This window comes from Pan paniscus, chromosome 16 (genome assembly GCF_029289425.2).
Source record: "Pan paniscus chromosome 16, NHGRI_mPanPan1-v2.0_pri, whole genome shotgun sequence".
NCBI classification, from domain to species: domain Eukaryota; kingdom Metazoa; phylum Chordata; class Mammalia; order Primates; family Hominidae; genus Pan; species Pan paniscus.
This window is the reverse complement of record NC_073265.2, coordinates 68,346,536-68,371,978: the sequence shown is the minus strand read 5'-3', so window position 1 is coordinate 68,371,978 and position 25,443 is coordinate 68,346,536. Positions and strand designations below refer to the sequence as shown.

General features: G+C 44.7%; 1 protein-coding gene across 9 annotated transcripts in view; it reads left to right on the top strand.

The window, feature by feature from the left end:
- The first annotated feature begins 23,396 nt into the window (after positions 1 to 23,396).
- RASGRF1 (Ras protein specific guanine nucleotide releasing factor 1) overlaps positions 23,397 to 25,443 on the top strand; it is a 130,559-nt gene continuing 128,512 nt past the window's right edge. For 2 of the 9 annotated variants that reach the window (XR_010109969.1, XM_063596869.1), the window contains exon 1: positions 23,398 to 23,977. Coding sequence is in view for 5 of the 9 variants with exons in the window: in XM_063596869.1 (XP_063452939.1) it covers positions 23,702 to 23,977 (276 nt within the window). In the remaining 4 variants the exon portion in view is untranslated. Of the gene's footprint in view, positions 23,978 to 25,443 lie in introns of all 9 variants that reach the window. The other 7 variants (XM_003810718.6, XM_055099000.2, XR_010109970.1 and 4 more) reach the window with 6 other exon arrangements.

Sequence of the window (25,443 nt, the reverse complement as noted above, 5' to 3'; positions counted from 1 at the left end):
AGCTAAAGAGTAGTTAAGAGTCCAGAACATGGTCACAGAGACTGCTAGTCCCTTACCAGTATTCATTCTGCCCTTCTTTCTTGTTAACAGAAACCCACTCTGGCCAGCAATATCTCCAGCTAAAAGAATATATTTCCAGCCTCCCTTGCACAATGGCCAATAAGATACAAGTAGAAATTGTTGGATAAACTTCCAGAAAGGCTTCTTAAGAGAAATCAGCCAGCCAGAGAATGCCCTTTTGCCTCTTCCTATTTTTCTTCTTGCCTGGAACCTGAGTGTGATGACTAGAATGCCAGCAGCCATCTTGTGACCTTGAAGATGAAAGCAACATGCTAATGAAGTTGGAGCAAAAAGGTAGAAAGAGGTTGGGTCCCTCATGACCATGGAGCCACCAAACCACCCAGGACCACCTACTTCTAGACTTCCTTTACATGAGAGCATGAACCTGCATGTATTTAGACCACTGGAATGAATTCTGTGTTGCTGGCAGCCAATTATCATTCCAGCTAGGGCACAGTTCAAGCAAAGGCACTGAAGCAAGAATGCACACAGCTTTGGGGGTTGCTTGATTACTTCCCAGGGTGGAGTAATCCCTTGGTGTGGTTTCTTTGGATTTTAATTTTCATTAGGATCTAATCCCCTACTCTCACCCATGGGCCTCTTCCTGGCAACTCACAGTAGAGTGTAATGGATTCCTGGGACCCAGGATCACATCTTCCTTTGTCCCTTGGTACCTCCAACTACTCGCCAGCTTTTCACCCAGTCAGCCAATGGCACTAATGACCTCAGGGAATGAGTGTGCATGGAAAAAAGCAGGAAATAAAAGAGGTAATGCTTGGCTTTTGAGTTACAAAATCAACTGTTGGAACTCACAGCAAAGACATTATTTTGAGAAAGGTTTTTCTAATTTCAAAAACCAGGATACTGTACATTCCTGTGAAATTTCAAAATACCAGCAACAAAAGACCCCACAAACTTCCAGAGAGTAAAAACAGATGACATGCAAGAAGGAAGAAGAACCAGAATGGCTTCTGAGTTCTCAGCAGCCAGTTGCTAGAAAACAGGGAGCAGTGCCTTCAAATTTTCACGAGAAAATCATTTTCAACCTAAAAGCGTATTCCCAGCCAAATTATCAATCAAGAGGGATAGCAGATCCAAGACACTCTTAGACATCCAAAGATTCAAATGTTCTGTCTCCCACACACCCTTTCTTTAGGTAGCAAATGTAAAACAAGAAAGAGAAAGACACAGCTTCCAGGAAGCAGGGGTTCCAACACAGGACAGCCATGAAGGGGAATCTCAGGAAAATGCATACAGTTGGCCTAAAGAGTAACCAGGAAGGGAGCATATGGGAAAACGTGTAGCCACAGGTGCAGAGAAAAGCAGACACATCAAAGGCAAGGCAGCTATGAACTCCAGGACAAAGGGTTAAACAGCGTCAAAACATTGTATGAGTGGACTCTTCGTTTATCGTGAAGCAATATTTGAACACATATAATACTGTATACACCAGTGAATAAAATGACCAAAATGTGAGAAAACTATGGTAGGCAGAGGTTAGCAGTGGGAAAGCTGTGGGAGAGTTAAGTTCATATCTACCATGACAAAATATAAACCAATAATATCAATTGTTGATGAATAAAACGATATCCATATAAACATATCATTTAGGGACATGGTAAATACAAGGAAGAAAATTCAGAGTTGAGGTAGTTGAGGGTAGTTGCCTCTAGTGAATGGATTTCAGGACATAGGAAGAGGTAAGATACTAACTTTTTAAACTATGTACATTTATTATATCACTAAATACAAATAATAGCTTTGAAAACTATCATTTAAAAATAATGAATTTTTTTCATGTCTGTATCAAAATATATCATGTACCCCATTAAATATATGCAGCTACTATGTACCCATGAAAATTAAAATAAAAATGTTTCAAACTAAATAAATAAATAATAAAAATAAAATAACTTTTTTTAAAGGAATGAATTTTTCAATGTGTTAAACAACCAATTTTAACACACTGGATAACAGCAATATAATCTATCTGTAATCCATAATTTTTAAATGTTATAAATTTAAATTTATAAAATAAAATTTTAATCAATCTTTTAATGCCAAGGCACTAAAGGCACAAACAGTAGATTACAAAACATTTATGATAGATCAGAACAGTTTTTTCTAATACATATGTATATTTTTAACTTTTTATTTTAAAATAATTATAGATTCACAGGAAGTTGCAATAAGAGTAGAAAGGGGTCAGTATATCCTTCATCCAGCTTCCCCTAAGGGTCTTATTTACATGACTGCAGTACAATAACAAAACCAGGAAACTGGCTGGGTGTGGTGGCTCACACCGGTAATCCCAGCACTTTGGGAGGCCAAAGTGGGTGGATCACCTGAGGTCAAGAGCTCGAGACCAGCCTGGCCAACATGGTGAAACCCTATCTCTACTAAAAATACAAAAATTAGCTGGGTGTGGTTCTGGGCACCTGTAATCCCAGCTACTTGGGAGGTGGGAGGCTGAGGCAGGAGAACCACTTGAACCTGGGGGGCGGAGGTTGCAGTGAGCTGAGATCACGCCACTGTACTCCAGCCTGGGCGACAGAGCAAGATTCTATCTCAAAAACAAAACAAAACAAAAAACCAGGAAACTGGCATTAGTACAATGTGTGTGTACAATTCTATACCCTCCTGGCATGTGTATAGATTCATGTGATTCCCCTCTGCAATCAACTGTTTCATCACTACAAAGATTTCTCTCCTGCTGTCCCCCCAGTTTCTAAACCCTGACAATCACTAATCTATTTTTCATCTCTAAATTTTGTCATGGTTAGAGTGTTATGTAAATGGAATCATATATACAAGATTGGCTTTTGAAACTGGCTTTTTTCATTCAGCATAGTACCCGTGAAGTCTATGCAGGTTGCCTTGTGTCTCAGTAGTCCATTTCTATTGATTGCCAAGTATGATTCCATTGTATGGCTGTATCACAGTTAGTTTAGCCACTCACCTATTGAAGGACATCCTGGTTGTTTGTACTTACTGGCTACTGCAATTAAGCTGCTGTAAGCATTTCTGTACAAGTTTTTGTGTGGACATACATTTTTATTTTTCTGGGATAAATGTCCAGGAGTGGGATTTCTGGGTTGTAGGGCAAGTTCATGTTTAGTTTTGTAAGAAACTGCCAATCTCTTTTTTCCAGGGTGGTCATCCCTTTTTACATTTCACTAGCAATGGTGAGAGACCCAGGTTCTCCATATCCTCACCAGCATTTGGTGTTGTGACTGTTTTTTATTTTAGCTCTTCTAGTAGGTGTGAAGTGATAGCTATCATGGTCTTAATTTGCATTTCCCTAACACCTCGTGACTCTGAACATCTTTTCATGTGCACATTTGCCATCCATGTGTCCTCTTCAGTGAATTGTCTCCTCATGGTTTTTTGCTCATTTTCTAATCGTATTGTTTGTTGTTTTGCTGTTGAGTTTTGAGAGTTTTTTTAATATATTCTACATATGAATCTTTTGTCAAATATTTGTGGTTTGCAAATGTGTTCTCCCAGTCTGTAGCTTACTTTCTTTTTATCCTCTTGGCAAGGTCATTTTAAATCTTTTTGGTTACTTTATTTTATTTTCTTGTAAACTGACAATTTATAATTGTACATATTTATGGGGTACAAATTGATGTTATGATTTATGAATACACTAGAGAATAATTAAATCAAGCTAATTAACATATCCATCACCCAAAATGCTTATCATTTTTTATGGTGAGAACATTTGAAATTTACTGTCTTAGCAATTTTGAAATGTACAAAACTCTATTATTAACTATATGCACCATGCTATGCTATGCAATAGATATTTTTTTAAAAAAAATCTTACTCCTCCCATCTAAGTTGTTGTACTCTTTGACCAGCATTTCTCCACTCCCCACAACCCCTGGCCTCTGTAACCACCATTCCACTCTCTGCTTCTATGAGTTTAATTGCCTTAGGTTCCACATACAGATGAGAATGTGCAGTATTTGTCTTTCTATGCCTGGTTTATTTCACTTATCATGATGTTCTCCAGTTTCATCCATGTGGTTGCTAATGACAGAATTGTCTTCTTTTTTAAGGCTGAATAGTATTTCATTGTGTGTATATACCACATTTTCCTTATCCAGCCATCTGGTTGATTGACATGTAGGTTGATCCCGGAACTTGGCTATTGTAAATAGTGCTACAATGAACATGGGAGTGCAGACATCTCTGACTAACTGGGTTTAAATCTTTTGGATAAATACCCAGAAATGGGATTTCTGGATCTCATTTCTAATTTTGATTAGGTCAAGTTTTTGATATTTTTCTTTAATAAATCATTTTTGTTGTCATATCAAATTACTCTCATCAAGTCCTATGTCCTGATGATTTTCTTCTATAATTTCTTCTAAAAGTTTTATAGTTTATGTGTTATATTTATATTTATGATCCATTCTGAGTTAAATTTTTTTTGTATACAGTGTAAGGCTTAAGTTGAGGTCCATAGTTTTGACTATAGATATATGATTATTCCAGCACCTTTCCTGAAGAATTATCCTTCTTCCATTGAATTGCTTTTGCACCTTTGTCAAAAATCAGTTGATCATAATTGTTTTGGTCTATTTCTGGATCTTTTCTTCAGTTCCATTGCTCTATGTGGCTACCCCTCTGCCAATACCACACAGTTATATAATATCTTGAAATCAGATAGACTGATTCTTCCCACTTTCTTCTACTTCTTGATTACTGTTTTAGTTATTTTAGGTCCTTCATATTTCTATATAAATTTTAGAATTATCCTGCCTATACTACAAAGAAAAAATGTTGCTTGAACTTTGATAGGAGTTGTATTAAGTCTGCATATCAATTTGGGGAGAATTGGCATCTTAGCTATGTTGAGACTTCCAATCCATGAATATCATATATCTCCATTTATTTAGATTTTTTTATTTCTTTCATCAGCTTCTGCAGTTTTAAGCATGCAAGTCCTATACATATTTTGTTAGAATTATACCTAAGAATTTATTTTTTAGCAATGGTAAATGGCATTGTATTTTTAGTTTTGGTTTCTGTGTGATTATTGCTATTATATAGAAATATAATTTATTTTCATATGTTGCTCCTGTATCTCAGAACCTTGCTGAACTCACTTATAGTTCTAGGACTTTTTTCTTTCTTGATTCTTTGGAATTTTCTATATAGACTATCATGTCATCTGAAAATAGGTAGTTTTATTTTTTCCTTTCTGATTTGTATGCTTTTTATTTCATTTTCTTCCCTTATTGAGCTATCCAGGACTTCCAGCACTATGTTGAATTATTTAAAGGAGAATTAACACTACCTGTACATAATCTCTCCCAGAAAATATTAATAAAGAACACTTCCCAATTCATTTTATGAAACCAATATTACCCTGATAGCCAAATCAGATAAACACACTTCAAAATGTGAAAACTACAGACCCTATCCTACATGAATATAGATACAAAAATTCCTTAATAAAATCTTAGCAAATAGAATTCAGCAATATATGAAAGGGTCCAGGACCTTTCACACACACCAGAACCAAATGGAGTTTCTTCCAGCAATACAAGGTTGGTTCAATATTTAAAAGTCAATCAACCATATTAACAAGCTAAGAAAAAAATCATATCTTAATATCAACTGATGCAGAAAAAGCATTTGACAAAATTCAACACTTTATCACTTGATGATAAAACCTCTTGGAAAACCTCAAATCGAGACAACTTCCTCAGTTTGATAAAGAACATCTATTTTTAAAAACCTGAAGCTAACATACTTAAAGGTGAAAGCTTAAATGCTTTCTCCCTAAGATCAAGAATAAGGCAAGAAGAAGTACTCTTGCCACTATTATTCAAGCAACTATATATTTTTTATTTTTATTTTTCCTATTATATAATCCCTGCACTGGAAGATGGGAAAAATTCAGATGGCAATGAGGAGAGTTAGAAGACAGAGTGGGTCCCCAAGAAGGGGCCCTGCACCACCACTCCTGGATTCAGCCCTATGGAAAGGGAACAGCAGAAACTCTCTCTCTATGTAGGGATCATACAGCAGAAAAGCCCTGTGCATCATCTCCCGGTTTCCCTCCCACCCAGCTTGGTGCTAGGGTGGTAGAGCAGAGCTGACTTCTTAAGCTGTCTCAGCAATGGCTCAAGTTAGCTTCAGAGTCTCCACTCCTCAGCGAACAGGGTGGGGGAACCAAACGTTCCTTGCCCCAAGGTGCTCCTGAAACAGCTGAGAGAGGGTGGTACCTAGAAAATTCTGCAAGTCAGGGATGAGGAGGGCACAGCAGTGACCTTGTGTATTGTGTGTGACCAAGGTCCAAATAGAATAAAGAGCATCTCTGTAGATGCTCCAGTGGCCCCTGTCAGTAATCACACACACACACACACCAAAAGCTCGCCACTCCTGGATGCTTGCTATTCTACAGTCTACCGCCACCCAGAATTTAGATAGAATACCAAAGAAAAGGGAAGTGAAACCCTGACTAAATGGAAAATGTGAACCGACTGGATTTACTGTCTGCCTCCCATCAGAATCAGGCACAAAATAGAAACGAAGCTCAATTATAGAAAAATACATGACTTGCACATGTAAGTTTATGGCCTGAGTGGCTGCTGCACTTATTTGAATGCAGATTTGCCATTATCACTTGGCAACCTGATGTAAAATGACCAATAAAAGAAAACCTAGAGAGCTCAATTTTGAAACACTGGAATCATCTGACCAATAAAAGAAAACCTAGAGAGCTCAATTTTGAAACACTGGAATCCTCTGACCCACTTAGGTGCCCCTGGGGGGTGGGTGGAAGGATGACAGAAGGGTAGACCCTGTGGCTAAAAGAAGGATCACAATGGTGGAAAGACTCTTACATTCCAACATAACAAAATATGTACAACTTGAGTCATAGGGTCCCATAATGCTTGGAAGAAGGTGTTGATCCCTAAAGGAAATGCAAAGCTCCCATCTGGCCACCCTTTCCTCACTCAGCACTCAGAAATGCTGGAATTCAGGCCCCTGAAAGAGAAAGTCCATGCTTTCACTGAAAAGGTCATGCACCAAAATTCTTACCAGGAAACCTCAACAGGATTGAAAGCAAAAGCCTCTCATCTCCTACACCGACCTGTGACTGATGGCATAACTAGCTAAAGATGAGGAGGTCCCCAGGTATCAGCTCACCTCTGTTAATAAAAATTCCCTGGCAGATTCAAACTTCTTCCCTGACAGATAGCAGATAGCAACCAGTGACCCAGAAAAAATACAGAGATGGCCAAAGCTTAGACTTTGTTTGACACAACTCTGGGTTCCACACACAGGTTCCTACACACCATGACCCCTCACATACCTCTGTCATCTCTGTCATCAAACAGCAGAACAAAGCACCACTTTGAAACCCTGAAATCCCTCCCCAGGGACCAACAGCATTTTTCCCCACGAGATGCCACATCCACCAGAGGTGGAGAAGGACTTCAGCAGGACAGCCATGAACATCTGGCACGGGAGCTCTGTGGACATCCTGAAGCTGCCATGTTTGGACATGACCTGCCACAGAGTGGCACGTGGGCCACTCCAATGGGACATTTTCCCCTTCCTGAGCCTCCCTTTCTTTACCTGTCAAGTGGGGTTGTTGTCAGGGAGAGGGCCTTCCAAAGGAGTCTACAACCCCAATGCTTGGTGGCTCCAGTTTGAGCACACACAGCAAATTCAGAAGGCAAAGCCATTCAGTTCATTTCCCTTTTAGCTGTACTAGCCAGGGTTTTGTAGGATGCAAGTGATAGAAAACCAAACTGGCTTAGGCAGAAAAGGGGAATTCACTGACTAATTTAACTGAAAAGTAGATTCAGGCACAGCTGGATCCAGTTAAACAAAACCATCAAGAACCAGTCTCCTTCATTCATTATTGCTGCTTTTCTCATGCTGGCTTCAGTCTCACCGATACTGGCAAGACTGGCTGCCAACAGCTCTAGGCTCATATCATATGCTTTTCAGCATCCCCAGCAAAAAAGAAAATGCATATTCCCTGAGAGCTTCAGAATGCCCCTAGAATTTAATTTCTTTGGCTCTGATTGGCCTGGCTTGCATCACATGATCATCCCTAAGCCATTCACCGAAGTCAGAGGGTGTCGTGATGATTGGTCAGGCGTGGAGCTGCAGGTAGAGTCACTTTTCATCTGGGCCATATGGCTGAAAAGTGGGAAAGAGGAGCCCCAGAGGAAACCAGGGTACTATCACCAGAAGAGGGAATGAATGCTGAGCAGCCAAAAAAAAAAAAAAAAAAGGCCACTTCATTGTCTCTTGCTCTTCTATGAGATGAAGTCCCCAATCTAGAATTCTAGCATCTGATATTTTTGTGGCCCTCTGGGCAACACTGTTTCTACCCTGCCCTGGAGGTGCCCATCCAGGGTGTGAGGTCCAAGGCAGAGAAGATGGGGTGGTGAGTCCTGCTGTCCCTAGCTACAAAGAGGACGCAAGCGTCTGGTGATGCCTCCCCATCAGCTAGCTGGCAAGTACCCACCTGCCTCCCTGCCCACCACAGCAGCCCCAAGGCAAGGCCACAAGAGGTGATGATCCACAGAGTGAACACAAAGCAGCATCAGAGAGTCCAGAATCTCAGCACCCTTTCGAGCCCCTCTGCAAATCAGGATGCCTACATTCGGCAACTTTATCCCTGAGCTCTGGCCAGAGGGACATCACCACTGTGCGTCTCAAACTCCATTCCACTGTGTACATGGCTTCCCCTGGGCCCCAAAACCAAACCCACACAGAGCCTGAGCTCCCCATGCAGTAGAGGTCTCACCAGCAAGACTTGTTTCCAACGGGTCTGTTTATGGATGATGCTGGATCTCTTCCAGATCCACCTCTTCTGATTCACTCTCCACCTTGATCCATGTTCTAAGAAGCTTATCTTTATGGACTTCATTGACAGGCTCCTTGGCCGTCCGCCTCCTGGTTAGGTTTGTTCAATGGGAAGCATCCATAGGATCGGGAGAGGGTGGGGAGAAGTTGGAATGTTGATTCCTTCCAGGTCACCATGGGTTGTCTCTATCCCTTAATGAAGGTCATAGCTCCTGTTGCATGATCCTCCCCACATGGCTCTCCCTTTGGGACTAGCGACTACCCCTTCAAGCCTCGTTGGTGACAGCTCCCCACTGTTACTGGCCCGGGGCTACTGCACCGTCCATTATGGTTTTCATAAACCCTGACACACCTTTTCAAATAATTCTGCTAATAACTGTCCTCTGTTACTCAGAGTGTGTCATCTGTTTCCTGCCAACACCCTGTCTAATCCATGGCCCATTCCATGTGACCCCTTGGCTTTCCCAAGGCAGAGTCCAGGTCTCTTCCGGAGCATCAAAACTGAAAGGAACCTGCTCTTGTGGCTTTAAAACTTGCAGCAGAGGAGCATCAGCTTAAGTGGCAACCCTCACAATGAGGCTTTGTCATAAGAAAGTAGTGGTGGTAATAGCACAGATGAGAATCAAAAAGAGATTAAGCGACATGCAGGTGGAAGACTTTACATTGACTGCTAAGAGGGAAGAGCGCTGCAGGCCAAGAGAAGAAGGAACGGCATGTGCAAACACCAGAGGCATGAAGCAGCCTGGGAGGACTAGGGAACCTCATGCAACTCAGCATGACGTCAGCAGAGGATGCAGGGCAGAAAAGGGGGAGCCTTGAATGGCATGCTGGTGAGCTTACATTTTATTCTAACAGTAACGGAGAGCAAATCAGGGGCTTCTTATTCTCAGATCTAGAGAGAAGCCAGATTGCAGGGAGGAAGGCCAGTGAAGAGTCTGTTTGGGATTGAGAATCTGGCAGTGGGGATGGAGAAAAAGGAGAAATAGAGAGAACTCAAGAGATTGTATATCTGAGACTTGGTGACCATCTGGCAGTGGGTGAAGGAGGCATTTTACTGAGACCCAGAGAAGTGGAGCAACTTGCCCAAGGCCGTCTAGAAAATCAGCAGTCTTATGGCACACCGAACCAAGGTCTTTTGACCCCAGTCAGGACTAAGTACATTTCTCAGCAACTTGTAAATTAAAGTTGATCTGATGTTTGATGTAATCAATTCTGCAGACTCTTGCTTGCTGAACTGCCCACCTAAGGACCTCAAACTCCATAACTCCCTTGCCTTCACATACCCAAGATGATTTGGAACATGCTTCCTTATCTCCCATGTGTATACAACTCCTTCTCAGCACAAGGACTGTATTTGAGCACTTGGTCCCTTTGGATAAGAAGAAAGCTGCCTGTTCCTCACCCTAGAAATAAGGCAATGTCTTTGGCACACACCACCCTGGATTCCTCTGACATCTTAGATATCCGGAGCTTTTTTTTTTTTTTTTTTTTTTTTTGAGACGGAGTCTCGCTCTGTCACCCAGGCTGGAGTGCAGTGGCACAATCTCGGCTCACTGCAACCTCTGCCTCCCTGGTTCAAGTGATTCTCCTGCCTCAGCCTCCCGGGTAGCTGGACTACAGGCACATGCCACCACACCCGGCTAATTTTTTGTATTCTTAGTAGAGATGGGGGTTTCACCGTATTAGCCAGGATGGTCTCGATCTCCTGACCTCGTGATCCACCCTCCTCAGCCTCCCAAAGTGCTGGGATTACAGGCGTGAGCCACCGCGCCCAGCCTTATCCGGAGCTTTTCAGAGGAAAATTCTGCAATGAGACAAGGGCAGAAGCCAAAACAGTTTTTGAAGCAGCAAAACATCACAGAAAGGGGCTAAAGAAATTGGCCTTCCAGTTGTACTGTGCCTCTAGCTAACCTGGCAACCTCAGGTTCTCTTCCTTCCTACAGGTTGGGATGAATGAAGGGCATGTAGAGTGGTTAGACTAAGTGATTTCCACAGTCCTTTTCAAACATAACTCCCTGTGCTACTGTGAATGATTCCAGGATTAAGACACTCAGTTTCAAGTCTTGTTTGTGTCACTGGGGAAATCACTTAACGTTTTGAGCCATCTTTTCCTCATCAGTAAAAATAGGAGAGATGACAACAATCTCATTGTATTGTTCATGCCTATCTCAAAGGGCTATTGTATCTCAGAGCTCAACAGGCACTAACTCACAGCAGATTAAAGGCAAACAGGCTAGAATCAGGCCAGGTGACCTGCAGAAGGATAACATAGGTCACAGAGATCACATTCTCAGCACCAAAGTTCCCCAGGAGGTGATGGAGTCCCCACCGTGGGGTCCAGCCAGAGACAAGGAATCTAGAAAGAAAGATACTCCCTGGCTCCATTCCTAGGAGAAGAAGCTTGTTATCCTCAAGGGTAGAGAGGACAGTTCAAGGCTGTACTGTGAGCCTCCGAAGGTATCAAAGCCCTAGGCATTCTTCGAGGAGAGGAACTTGGAACTGGGATCAAGACGGGGGCACCTAGGCAGGGGCTGCAAGGAGGACACAAGCTCAGAAACTGGCTGGAAAGTCCTGTCACAGGATCAGAACTGTTAGTGGGTAAAGCAGGCAGCCACTTGAGGAACCATGCAGGGGACCAGAATTAGGCTAAATAAGAAGCAGGCTCAACACTCATTTCCTTACAGTCAGAAGCCAACACGTTCGGGAATCACTCAGGAACTAGGGAAGAGCAACAACTGAAGATGGCACATCTGTGTGCACAGCTACGGAGAGCTGGGATGGTAGACCAGGAAGGTGAAGCACAAGAGAAGAGAAGTTAACAGCTACGAGAAGCAGCTGAAATGGTGACTTGGAAGGCACTTTGAAAACTATAACACACTCTGCAGACAGAAGGCGGCAGTCTTCTCCCTCTTGGTTATCTGGGCTCTTAGGAGGCAGTGTGACGTCGTGAAAAGTGCGTGGGATGTGAATTCCATAAATTAAACCCTGCCACATATGAGTTGTGTGACTCTGGGCGGTTTCTTTAATCTCTCTGAGATTTCGTTTCCATCCAAACCTGTTATCCCCTTCCTCCCAGGCACATGGCTAGTCCACATTTCCCAACTTCCCTTGCACTTAATGAGTGGCCAAATGACTAATTTTCACCAATGGAATGTGAACAGAAGTGAGATGTGCCACTTCTGAGATGGAGCTTTAAGAAAGAGGCTGTGCCTCTGCCCCACTATTTCCCCTCCCACGGTTAGAATCTGACTAAGTTACATGCTGACTAGAACAAGGCCCTAGGGAGTAGCAGAACCGCAAGATGAAAGAAGCCTGGATCCCTGAATCGCCATGTGGAGAGACACTCACCCAAATACCCTGGACTATTAATAAATCAGAGGAATAAACTTCCACTGGGTTTAAGCCATAAACTTTTGGATTCATTTGTAAAGTCTAGCCTGTGTCAGCTAAGACCCAGAAACAGACCTGGGAGTTCATTTACAGTGTATTTAGGCCATGTGTCTCAAGGAGTTGTGCAAAGTGTAAGAGCTCGAAAGGTGGGACATTGCTATGGTTTGAGTGTCCCCACCAAAACTCCTGTTGAAATGTAATTGCCAGCCAGACACAGCGGCTCACGCCTGTAATCCCAGCACTTTGGGAGGCCGAGGCAGGAGGATCACTTGAGATCAAGAGTTCGAGACCAGCCTGGCCAACATGGTGAAACCCTGTCTCTACTGAAAATACAAAAATTAGCGAAGTGTGACGGCACACACCTGAGGCCCCAGCTACTTGGGAGGCTGAGGCATGATAATCGCTTGAACCTGGGAGGCAGAGGTTGCAGTAAGCCTAGACTGCACCACTGCACTCCAGCCTGGATGACCAAGCGAGACTCCATTTCAAAAAAAAGAAAAAAAGAAAAAAAGATTAATTGCCAATGTAATGGTATTGGGAGGTGGTGCATTTAAGAGGTGATTAGTTTGTTATGATAGATTAATGTCTTAGTTCTCACAGGAATAGATTAGTTCTCATGGGACTGGATTAATCCCTGTGAGCATGAGTTGTTATAACGTGAGGACACTCTTGTGTTTTGTCCCTTCACACATGTCCAATCCCCCTTGACCTCCACCATGTTATGATGCAGCATGGAAGCCCTTGCCAGAACCAAGCAGATGCCAGTAACAGGCTCTAGGACCTTCCAGCACCAGAATCATAAGCTACCTAACCTCTTCTCATTATAAATTAGCCAGTGTCAGGTATTCTGTTATAGCAACACAAAATAAGCTAAGACATGAAAAGTTATTCATAAAGTGATTCTCCATGTTGGGCACCACAGTTGCAACAAGAAACCCCTCATTGATTTTTCCTTTTTTTTTTTTACTTGAAATATTGAAATAATCCTAATGATAATATATTTTTTAAACTCTCTGAATTCCATTTTATAAAAATCCTGTCCTATTTTGGACTCTGCAAGAAACCTACTCCAAAGAATCAGTATGGGATTTTGGACCAACCGTTCCTCATTTAGTAAGGCAGTAAAAATCTCTGCTCCAGAATACTCTAGAAACTCTCTAGAACTGTACCATTGTGGACGGATGAACACCCTAAATAGCTGAAGATTTGCCTACTCTCTTAAGCACCAGAAGTTTTTGACTGAAAACATTTCTTAAAGTGTTTTATTTCTTTACTATCGTAACTTTTTATTACAAAAAGTAGAAAATATAGATCAGAGAAAAAAGAATATTGAATCTAAATAAGAAACTGAGCACATATGCCTACCTCCCCTCCCACTCCCCTAAAATGATTCAAAAGATCAGATTAGCTGGGCCTGATTCCAATGAAGGGGGTGGTAAATCTTTGACTTATTTTTCATATTCTTCTGTGTTTATAAGTCAATTCTAGCTCTCTGTATTTAACAAAATTGGATTGAAAGAATACTGGAGAAGCAAGAATAGCAAACTAAGATTCCAGTGTCTGGAATTCTAGTTCTAGCCATAAACCTGTGACCTTTAGCATGCCTTTTTCCCAATCAAAAGATGAGGAACTTCGGCTAAATTATTCCTAAGTTTCTTACCAGCTCTGTATCATTTAGGGTCCAGCAGGAAACAGATGAAACATTCAAATTGGGTAATTTGAGAGGCGGGTGTAATAAACCTGCAAAGGTTTGAGCTGGGAGTAGGGAAACCACAGGAGCCGGTGCACTGCCCTAGAATAAGAACATCCCTAGTCTGGAGCAGTAAAGGCAGGGAGCAGTTACAGGAACCTAGGGACAGGGCTGGTAGGAGAGGTGCAACACCAACCTCATTCTCCTCTCTCCCTCCAGGAAAACAATTATCTTGGTCCAACCCACATCAGAAGCCCTTGATGCAGCTGAGACCCACAACTGATACCAGCTTCCTGGGACACAGCAGGGTGGAGAAGAGTGGAGAGCAGGTCTGGAGTGGCAAATGGGAGCTGTCCAGCACAAATTTGTACTGGTGATTGCACTAGTGCATGATACTCTATCCTCTGGGCTCATTGAAGGCTTAGATATGTTCCTTTTCACTTACTGTCAACCACATGTTTGGCTCACTCATCTATGAGTTTTTCGTGCCCAATCCAAAATGTGCTAGGAAGCCGCATCACCAGATTCACTAAAAGGCACTGTATAATGTAAACGCGGAGGCAATGAGCTATGACCTAGGGGGCTTAACTCTGGTAACAACGGAGCTTGGGAGTACATGGACACTAGTGGTGTTCCTTTTGGCTACTCAGGGGCCCTTTATGTTTGTTTCCTGGCCTGCTGCTGAGCTCTAGACTTTAGCAAGTCCTTGAGCCTCAGGGACACTGGACAGTGTTAGAGGAGAAAAATATCAGCTTTCTCCAGCCCTGGTGCTCTTGACAGTACAAACATCTGCAACTTCGGTGCACAGCTGCACCTACTCTAAACAGAGATCAGTATCAGAGATTTGTTCCTGAATAATATAATTTATTAAACTGATATGTGCCTAGATATGTGTCCAACTCTACACCCTGTGAAAAGAGTGTGTGTTCCCTTTCCCAAAGTCCATGGAACAATCACAAAATTGACCAGATACAGGACAAAACAAAAACAGCAATAAATTTTGAACTGTAGAAATAATACAGACCATTTTTCTGAGCACAATGCAATATAGCTAGAAATAAGCAAAAGCAAGCAAAAAAAAATCGACTTGGAAATTCAGAAAGTACTCAGTTAAACTTTGATAAATATCCACCTAAAGAATAAATCAGTTTCATACTATTTTAATATAGAGGTAATCAGAAATTTATATAGCAATCCTGTTGTATCTGGAAGAAATCTGCACTTACAAGAAAAGTTGTAGTCTTAAACACTATTATTATTAAACAAGAAATAATGAAAATAAACTAAGCATTCAAGAAGTTGAGGGGACAACAAAACAAATCTAAAGCAAGCAGGACAAATAATCTAATAAATAAACATATAGGTATATATTAATGAGCTAGAATAATAGAACTGACAAACAAATTGGAAGTCTTAATAATATGATTTAAACTCTTGTAAGAAAAGACAAGTAATATAAAAACACAAAATCAGCCCTTAAAAAGGGGAAGTAACACGTGGAGAAAATTAGAAAAACTGTAAGATAATATTTGGTAGGGCTATTTAATAAATTGGGAAATGTAAATAAATTATCTTGGAAATTATAAATTACCAAGATTGACTCAAAAAGAGACAGGAAAAACTAAATAAATCAATGATAATGTAAAAATTATCCATGGCTAAGTGGGGTTTATCTAAGAAATACAAGCATGCCTAAATATTGGAAAGTATATTAATGTACTTCAGTTGTCTAACTGGCAAATCCAAACAGATGAATTAACATTTTAGAAATAAGAATGATTCAGGATTCAGGCCAATAACAGCTTAAAAATAAATATATAAATAGCAATCATTTTCTTATATACTAAGACAGCCCCGTTTTTTAAAAAAATAGGAAGGAGATCTTATTTCCAACAGTAACTGCAAAACATATCTAGAAATAAATTAGATAAGAAATATGCAAGACATGTATAAAGAAAAGTGTAAAATTCCACCAAAAGATTTTTAAAAACAAAGAATTGGCATGACACCTTTTTCCTGAATAAGAAGACAAAACATTTGTAAAAGTATTCATTCTTCCTAAACTAATAAATATTTTCAATGTAATTCCAGCTGAAACCTCAATGAGACTTTTTTGAAACTAGACAAACAGAGTATGAATTAATCTTGAAAAGTAAATACAAAAGAATATTCAGGAACAGTATAAAAAGGAAAAGTGATGAAGATGTGTCTGTACCAGCAGCTTTCAAAATGAATAATAAAGCAATAAGAAATAAAATCATGTGTCAGTGGCATAAGAACAGATGGACAGAACAATAGGACAAAAAGTGAAATCTGGAAATAGTCCCAGGCATGGACAAGAATTTGGTATATGATAAAAATGCTACTTCTTATCAGTAGTAGAGTTTGAATTATTCAAACAAGTGGTGTTAGACAACTTGCCAGCCATTTGAGGAAATTAATAATAAAGCCAGACCCTAACCTTAATCCTTTCTCAAAAATAAATCCAAATGAATTAAATGATAAATGCAAAAAATAAAACTACAAAAGAAAATACAGCAAATATGTTTCAATCTTGAGCTAGCACGGTGGGGGGGCGATCTAAAATCAGAAACTATTAAAAAAAGATTTGTCAACATTCATTTAAAATTTGTTACAACATACACAACATATAGATATGGATATACAGGATTAAAATACAAATAACAAAGTGAAATAAGCCAGTCACAAAAAGACAAATACTGTTGTATGATTCAGTTACCAGAAAAAGGGGTCTCACTGCAGACCCCAAGGGAGCATTCTTGGATCTGAGGCGGGAAAGAATTCAAGGTGGGTCACAGAGTATAGTGAGAAGAGATAGTTTATTGGAAGCAATTGCATTACAGAGTGGGGTGTCCTCAGAAAGCAAGCAGAGAAATGCACCATCTTTAAGATTTTATTTTATAGGGTCTTGTCTATGCAAAGACGAAACTAAGCTGTGCCTATATGCGGGTGAGCAGGCAGCATGACAAAATTTATTATTCTATTGATTTAAAGAAAACTATCCTTGACATTTTAGTGTGTGAGTACACCGAAGCCTAACTATTATTATCTTGAAAGCACACGTTGTTAAGACATCTGGCTTTCTGATGTTGTAGGTGTGTGTCCTTGTGGGTTTTCTTCAACTATAAACATCTTTGGACCATGGGTTGCAACTGGCAAAGAATGTGCCTTGCTAGTTCTAAGATGGAGCTGAACTTAAAATGGCTTTACTCTGGCGCTCCTAGGCTTCTGCTTCCCTAACAATTCCATTTATGTGGTACTTAGAATAGCTAAATTCATAGAGATGGAAAGTGGAACGGTGGTTGCCAGGGACTGGGGAGAAGGGGGAATGGGGAGTTGTTGTTTAATGGGTACAGTGTTTCAGTTTTACAAGATAAAAAGAGTTCTGGAGATGGATGGTGGTGGTAGTTGCACAACACGGTGAGTGTATTTAATACCACTGAACTGTACGCCTAAAAATGACTAACATGTAAACATTATGTGTATTTTACCACAATGAGAAAAAGACAGCACTATTTCCAGCATGTATGATAGCCAATGGTTAATATCCCTAATATATAAAACACTGTGATAAATCTACAAGAAAAATATAAACACGACTGCCAAAATAAAGATATAAAACAAAAATTCAAAAAGAACAAATGTGAATGACTGTAAACATGTTAAAATGTCTAACCTCACAACTTTAAAAAGAAATTAAAATTAATACAAGAAGGAATATCATTTTTTGCCCTTTCAAAATGGGCAAATATTTAAGAAACTGGCAATATTAATATCCAGGATTGACAAGTCGATGGAGAAATGGACTGTTTCATCCACTGCTGGTAGCCATGTAAGGAGTAAAAGCTCTCTGAAAATCAAGTAACACAAACCAATGTTGCAAATGTACACCATTTTAACCCCGAAGTGCAACTTTCATAAATTCAGCCTAAGAGAGCGAAGTGTATATAAAAAGATATTAATTGCATTATTTCCAAAAACTATGAATTGAAAACAACCTAAATCCCCAATCAGAAAGAATCCATTAATTAAATTTGTAGTAATATTTAAAATGTCCCCACATACTGTTAAGTAAAGAGACAGCAAGAGATTGAGATCATAAAATAGCATAGCATAGTTTCTGTATTCCAGAAACACACTTTGGTAGATATATTTACTTAGGAAAAGAGGATTGTATAGAAAAAAATGATCATTAGAGAAATTATCTGTTTATTTTCTATATTGTCTAGGTTTTTTACAAAGAGCCTGCAGTAATTTTAATCAAACGGAATACTATGGCTATTTTCATTGGCTAGAAAGTAAAAGCGTAAATCGCTGGTGTCCGCAGTTCAATGTCTGGGCAAAGCTGACCAATTGAGCCCAAAGTTGGAGTAGTAAATCCCCAAGGGCAAAGCCTCCATTTCCAAGTCTGCTTCTGACCCCTTGTGCTTAAGTCTTCATTTCTTTAAATGACACGGAAACTACATTTTTCTTATGGAATATGTTGCCAAAGAAGCAGAGGTTCTCTAGATATTCCATCCACACACACGCTGCATGCCCCACACACATACACACCATACCACTCAGAAACTTCCACACATGCAATAGACAACACACATCACACACACACACACATGCACACGCATACACACACTAGAAATCCTCACTAGCGGGCACCTCCCATCCAGTCAGACCCACAGGACACCCATCTCAACAAATGCTTAAGTTGAGCTCCAGTCCAAAGTCTAATCGAAATCCCACATGAAGACTTAGCAGGATTTTGAACTGGGCAATGTCCCTGTCATTAGCTAGCCATTTCTAAATGCAGAGACCAAACCCACCAAAATATTCCTTAATTCTCCTTCTTGATTCTTTATCTACAGAGACCTCAGCCCACAGGGCTGGGAGGTGGGAAATCCAGGAAGCCAGTTCTTCTGGGATGAGGCCTGGACGAGCAGTCAGAATACCTCATCCCAGCTCCTCCCTGTAAGACTCTGTGCATGTTGTTTCCACTGTCTGGGCCTCAGTTTTCCCATCTGTGAATGGGATTATTAACCCTTATGCAAATCCTTCTTGGGAGAATGGAATGAAGCATGGCAAAGCCCAGATGCACCTACGGTGCTCCTGTAGACATCCTCTCCACCTTTGAGGGAGGGTTGACCTCAGGCCTAGTGGACAGCACACATGAGAGCTAGGTGTGCCCACTTCCACCAGCTATGGCAGGGAATGCCTACCCCCTTCTTGGCATTCCCCACCCCAGCCCAAGCTGGGGCCGGCCTGGTAAACGTTGTCTTCTTAGCCAGCTAACTTAAGCACCTTCCAGGGGCTCTGAACTCTGACTAGCATTGAGGCAAACGACCACAGAGGGGCCAATCAGGAGCTCTTCTCCGGTTTCCGGCTGTGGGGACTGGAGAGAAATCAATATGCACACAGCTCAGATGGGAGTCATCAAAGCGCCAGGGCTGATGCCACCCCCCTCTTTCTCACACAGAGGTTTTAAGCCAAGCCCAGCCCTCCTGCATGGACTGGCCCACCAGGAATTCCTGTAACTCCAAGACCAGCAAAAGGAGGTGGCTCAGACTCCCCAATGCCAGCAAGGGGAAGGAGGGAGTTGAGAGCAGATGTTCTTGGCCCAGGCTTTAGACCAGTGGTTCTCAACCCCAGCTGTGCATTGGAATCACCTGGGGAGCTTTTAAAAGCACAGATGCCCAGGGCCCACCCTCAAAGGTTCTGACTTAATTGGCCTGGGGTTCAGCCTGAGCACAGAGATTTTTAAAACATCTCCAGGTGGTTCCAAAGTGCACCAGGGCTGAGACCCACTGAAGTGGGTTCATTTTTTTTTTTTTTTTTTTTGGAGACAGAGTCTTGCTCTGTCACCCAGGCTGGACTGCAGTGGTGCGATCTCAGCTCACTGCAACCCCCGCCTTCTGGGTTCAAGCAACTCTCCTGCCTCAGCCTCCTGAGTAGCTGGGACTACAGGTGTGTGCCACCACGCCTGGCTAATTTTTTTGTATTTTAGTAGAGACAGGGTTTTACCGTGTTGCCCAGGCTCATCTCCAACTCCTGAGCTCAGGCAATCCGCCTGCCATCTCTCATCGGAATTTTTCCCCCAGATCCAAGGGAAGATGGTTTTCTTCCTGCTACACTAAGGGTCAGACAGAGAAGGCATGCTTGGGCATCCCTTGCAAGACAGGGACTGTATTTTGTTTATCACTGTATCCCCAGTGGCCCACCCATGCCTGGCACAGATGAAGGGCTAAATGAACACTAGTGGAATGAAATGTGTGTGAATGAGTGAATGAATGAATGAATCCCATTGCCTCCCACCTCTCGAGTGCCCTAGAACTTTCAAAGTGTGGTCTGCAAACCAGCAGCTTTTCATGACCAGGGAACTTGTTAGAAATGCAGATTATCAGGTCCTGTCCCAGATCCACTGAAAGAGAATCTGCATTTTCACAAGATACCCAGGTGATTCATATGCACGTGACCATATCATGAGTTCTCCCGTATATGAGCGGTTCTCCACCTTCACTGCATATTACAACTACCCATGAAAGTGTAGCTAGCCCACCCATGATCTCTGGGAAGTGCTTGTTAAGTGCTCCCAGGTGATTCTGATGTGCAGCCCAGGTTCAGAACCTATGTACCATAAGTCCCTCTGCCACAGCAGCCTCTGTGCAGGCTCAGCCTTGACTCCAGCCTACCTGGGAGACCCTCTCTTGACCATCCTACCCACTCTTGGGATAAAAGCCAACCTCCCTGCAACCCAGGGACCACCCACTTAGCTCTACAAAGACCTCTGGGACAGACTGCCCAGTTCAAATCCAACCTCCGCTGCTTCCTAGCTGAGCGGCCCTGAGCAAGTCATTCAACTCTCCCATGCATCAGTTTCCCCGTCTGTACAATGGAGCTCATTGGGGAAGAAAATAAACTTACTACATTGGGTTGCATGACGATTCAATGGCTTAATTGATCTAAAGCACTTAGAACAGTGCCCCTTCCCTGAAGTTTTCTTGGCTTCTGTAACAGACTTCCGAATAAAAGAGTTTAGATAAAGAAAGGCCAGATTAAGAACCTCAATCCTGCAAACTCTGCTTCCATAAAGACAGCAAATGAGAAGAAAAGATGGTGACAGTGTAGGGAAAATTAGACTGAATGAAAAGGCTTAGCCATCTAGTCTATTTTCATTATTTGTGTAGAAAAATCAGCACCACTGAGTCCTTGGGGTCCCTAGGACTGGAACGATGGCACTAGAGGGAGGACTAAGGTTAATAAGGCCAGTTCCTCCCCCAAAATGCTCCCACTCCAGGAACACAGGCCTGCCTCACTGTGCTCAGGACAGGGGCAGCTCCGTTCCTCCACAGCAGAGCTTCTCCGTGGATTCTTCCGTGACCTACACAGGGCTGCCTGGTTTCCAAGCCCTTCCCTAGGGCTCCAAACTAGGGTGTGTGTGTGTGTGTGTGTGTGTGTGGTGTGCTGCATGTGTTGTGTGAGGTGTGATGTGTGTGTGTGTGCAGCCCAGGTTTGGTCTGTGGGAGGGGTGTGTTATGTGGTGTGTGTGTGGTGTGGTGTGCATGGTGTGTGTGGTATGTGTGGTGTGTGGTCTGATGTGTGGTGTATGTGTGGGTGTGGGTGTGTGTGGTGTGTAGGGGTGTGTGTGGTGTGTGTGGTGTGTGGTATGTGTGGTGTGTGTGTTGTGTATGTGTGTGTGGTGTGTGGTGTGGGGAGTGTGGGGGTGGTGTGTGTAGTGTGTGGTGTTTGTATGGTGTGTGTGATGTGTGGGTTGTGTGTGTGTGTGGCGGGGGGTGTGGGGGAGTGTGGGGGGTGTGTATGTGGTGTGTGGTATGTGTGTGGTGTCTGGCATGTGTGTGGTGTGTGTGTGGTGTGTTGTGTGTGTGTGGTGTGTTGTGTGTGTGTGGTGTGTGGCGTGTGTGGAGTCTGTGTGTGGTGTGTGTGTGTGGTGTGTGTGGCGTGTGTGGTGGGGTGTGGGGGGTGTGAGGAGTGGTGTGTGTGTAGGGTGTGTGGTGTGTGTGTGGTGTTTGGGTGTGTGGTGTGTGTGTGGTGTGTTGGTGTGTGGTGTATGGTGTGTGTGGTGTGTGGTGTTTGTGTATGCGGTGTGTGTGGCGTGTGTGTGTGCGTGTGTGGTGTGTGTGGTGTATGGTGTGTGTGGTGTGTGTGTGGTGTGTGCGGTGTGTGTGTGTGGTGTGTGTGGTGTGTGTGTGGTGAGTGTGTGTGGTGTGTGCGTGGTGTGTGTGGTGTGTGGGTGTGTGGTGTGTATCTGTGCGTGTGTGGTGTGTGCTGTGTGTGAGTGTGGGGGGGGTGTGTGTGTGTATGTGTGTGTGTGTGTGTCGGGGGAGGGGTGTACGCAGTTTCCGTGCGGAAAGATGGTGTCTTTCCTTCAGAGGGCTGCGCGGGCACCCATCCCCGCTGCAAAGCGCCCGGGCCAGGCGCGGCTTGCTCCGGGTCGGGGCGAGCTCGCTGCCCTCTGCGGCAGACAGCGATGCGCGCTCCCCGCCCCAGCTCCCGGCTCGCCCGGCGGCCCGCGCGCCCTCCCGGTGCAGCATGCGGGCGCTGTGACGTTCTCGGATAAATGCCGTGTAACTGTGTAGGCGAATGAGAGCTAAAAATAAGAACGGAAAATCTATCATTAAGGTATCATTGCGCCAGCGCAGCTATTTGAAGGCTCCCATGGTCCTCGGCGCCTGCGTTTGAAGCCCGCCTTCAGGCTTTGGGGGGTATTTGCAGAAAACTCCCAGCAGCGGCTCGCCAACCAGACCTCAGGGTGCAGGAGGGGTGGCGCCGGTAATTATGGCAACTCTCAAAATAAAATAATATAAAATAAAGTAACCAACGTTCACCAACCACCACCCCATCTCACCCCCTGTACTGTCCTCAGGTAGCTGGGGAAGCCGCCGGGAGTGCAGCCGGATGCTGGAATTCAATGTGACCCGGCTGACTATGCAAAGACTAGGACTGGACGCTTTTGCAGCTCTATTTCGCCACCCACCTTCCTCCTTCCACCTCATATTAGAAATAAAGTAGGGGGTGGGGGAGCCTTTGGAAGAGAAAATGACAACTGGCACTTAACCCCAGGTCTACAGTGCGCCGCGGTGGGGCGCAAAGACGCAAACTCCTGGGATGGCGAGCCTCCGGGGTTTCATTGGGTTAAACGAAAATTGATCTGATTTGCTTTTTAACATCCGAGGGAGAGAAGGGGAGATGAGGGGAGGGAGGGCAGGGTTTGAATGTGTGCGTGTGCGTGTGCGTGTGTGTGTCTGGGGAGGGGGAGGAGGCGCCAAGTTGCAGCCTGCGCGCGGCTGTGCGCCTCGGCGGGGCTGCGTGCGTGTGTCCCTGTCCGCGCTGCTGAAACGGGCTCTTCGAGGGATCGGCGTCACATGACTCCGCCTGCCCCTCGCCAGCGCGCAGATCGCCAGTCCCTCAGTTTGCCCGGCGCCGGAGGAGGGTCGGGCGGCATCTTCCGGGTACTGGGGCTCTGCGGAGCGGAGAAGAGGTTCCAGCGGGGAATGGTATATCTGGATTCAAGAAGCCGCGGCTCGGCGCCAGATCCTGGAGTGTAGATATTTGGGGGGAGGGGAGAGCTAGAGGGAGCGAGCGAGCGAGCGCCAGAGAGAGGCAGCGCGCAGCGCGCACGGACGGGGAGCTGCTGCGCGGAGAAGATGTAAGCGCGTGGGGTCTCGCTGGCCTCTGAGCACCATGCAGAAGGGGATCCGGCTGAATGATGGCCACGTCGCGTCCCTGGGACTGCTGGCGCGCAAGGACGGCACGCGCAAAGGCTACCTGAGCAAGCGGAGTTCGGACAACACAAAATGGCAAACCAAGTGGTTCGCGCTGCTGCAGAACCTGCTCTTCTACTTCGAGAGCGACTCGAGCTCGCGGCCCTCGGGGCTTTACCTGCTGGAGGGCTGCGTCTGCGACCGCGCGCCCTCCCCCAAGCCGGCGCTGTCGGCCAAGGAGCCGCTGGAGAAACAGGTGAGGCGAGCGTCGCGTCCTGACCTCCCTGCGTCCCGGCCGCGGCCCTGGGGGCTCAGGGCCTTCAGCTGGCTGATGGCGCTTGAACTTTGGCCCCTCTACTCTTGGCGCCCTAGGCGCTCTCTGCACCCTCAGCGAGAGGGGAGGCTTGCTCCCAGCCGGGCGATTGACTGCGGCGGGCAGAGGGGGCAGGGATTGAGGGCGGGGAGTAGATGTGGGCTGCGGCTGCCCTTCGCCGGACGAGCCCCGTGGGAGGCGGGTACAGAGGGGCCGACACCTGGAGATGCAGAGGAAGATGGGGTCCTAAGGACCAGAGACGATGAGTCTGGACACACGTCCAGCCAAAAATGGTGCTCCCAACCCCCACTCCCACCGCCCAGCCCTAATAGCCCCGATCGTCTGTTCTACACCGGGAACGTGTAATTCCCCGCGCTTAGGCATGGGAAGGGCAAGACGGAGGCGTCCGAGCGCTGCCAACCCTTGCCTCGCCGCAGCTGAGGGCGGAGAGCAGTCTGCGCTAGCTCCTCGGAGTTGGGCTGGGGTTACGGGGCTACACGGGTCGGTTCGGTACCATCGAGCGGTGGTGGGCTCCCAGCTGGCGGCCACCGGAGCAACAAGCCCAAAGATTCCCAAGGACCGCTCTGATGCGCCGGGGCTAGGGCCAGGGCTGCTGCGGAGGCAGCGGGACGAAGTGGGCGCTTCTCTCCTCCCCCGCCCCCTGCGCCGCCGCCGCCGCCGCCGCCGCAGTCGCGGCTATAGCGCTGCGCTCTGGTTTCCTGAGCTGCAAGGCTAAAGAGCCAGGCCTGGCTCTAACAGGGAGCCCGGGCGGGGTGGGGGTGAGCCTCTGGCGTGAAGGGAGGAGGGGCACCTGCAGAGAGGGCCGCCTTTAAGCTTGGTGCGCTTTCCAAAAGCATCTGGTCCAGCCCCTTGCCTCTAGGAAGATAAAGCAGATGATAGTGGATCCTAAAATGCCACTGCAGGCAGGAACCTTCCATCCATAGGGCCCAACGGCTGGTGATTGCCTAGATGGGGACACTGAGGCCCAGAGAGAGAAATTCACTTGCCCAGCGTCATGCAAGTAGTTGAGGCCGTCCCAATGTTGTGAAAAGACAACCGAGATCTCAAAAGCCACTGCTGCATGAAGACACAGACTGGTGGTGATTGAATTGGTTGAAATAAAAGCATCGCTTGAAGTCTTCCTCCCAATTGTCAGGACAGAGATCCGAGCTCAGTCTCTCTAGCACATCTCTTCCTTCCCTACCCTCAGCCAATGGGTGTTAGGAGATGGTTTCTGAGGACTGGGAAGTGTGGACAGGAATTTTTGAGGGTGGGTCCCTGGGGATGACAAGCCATGTGGTGAGCAGGGGCTCCCAGATGGAAAGAAGAGCAAAGGGCAGGCAGCTCCTTAAGCTTCAGCTCAAACGGAGCCTGGGGAACTCATGTGGAAGAGCCAGTCCCAGGCCAGA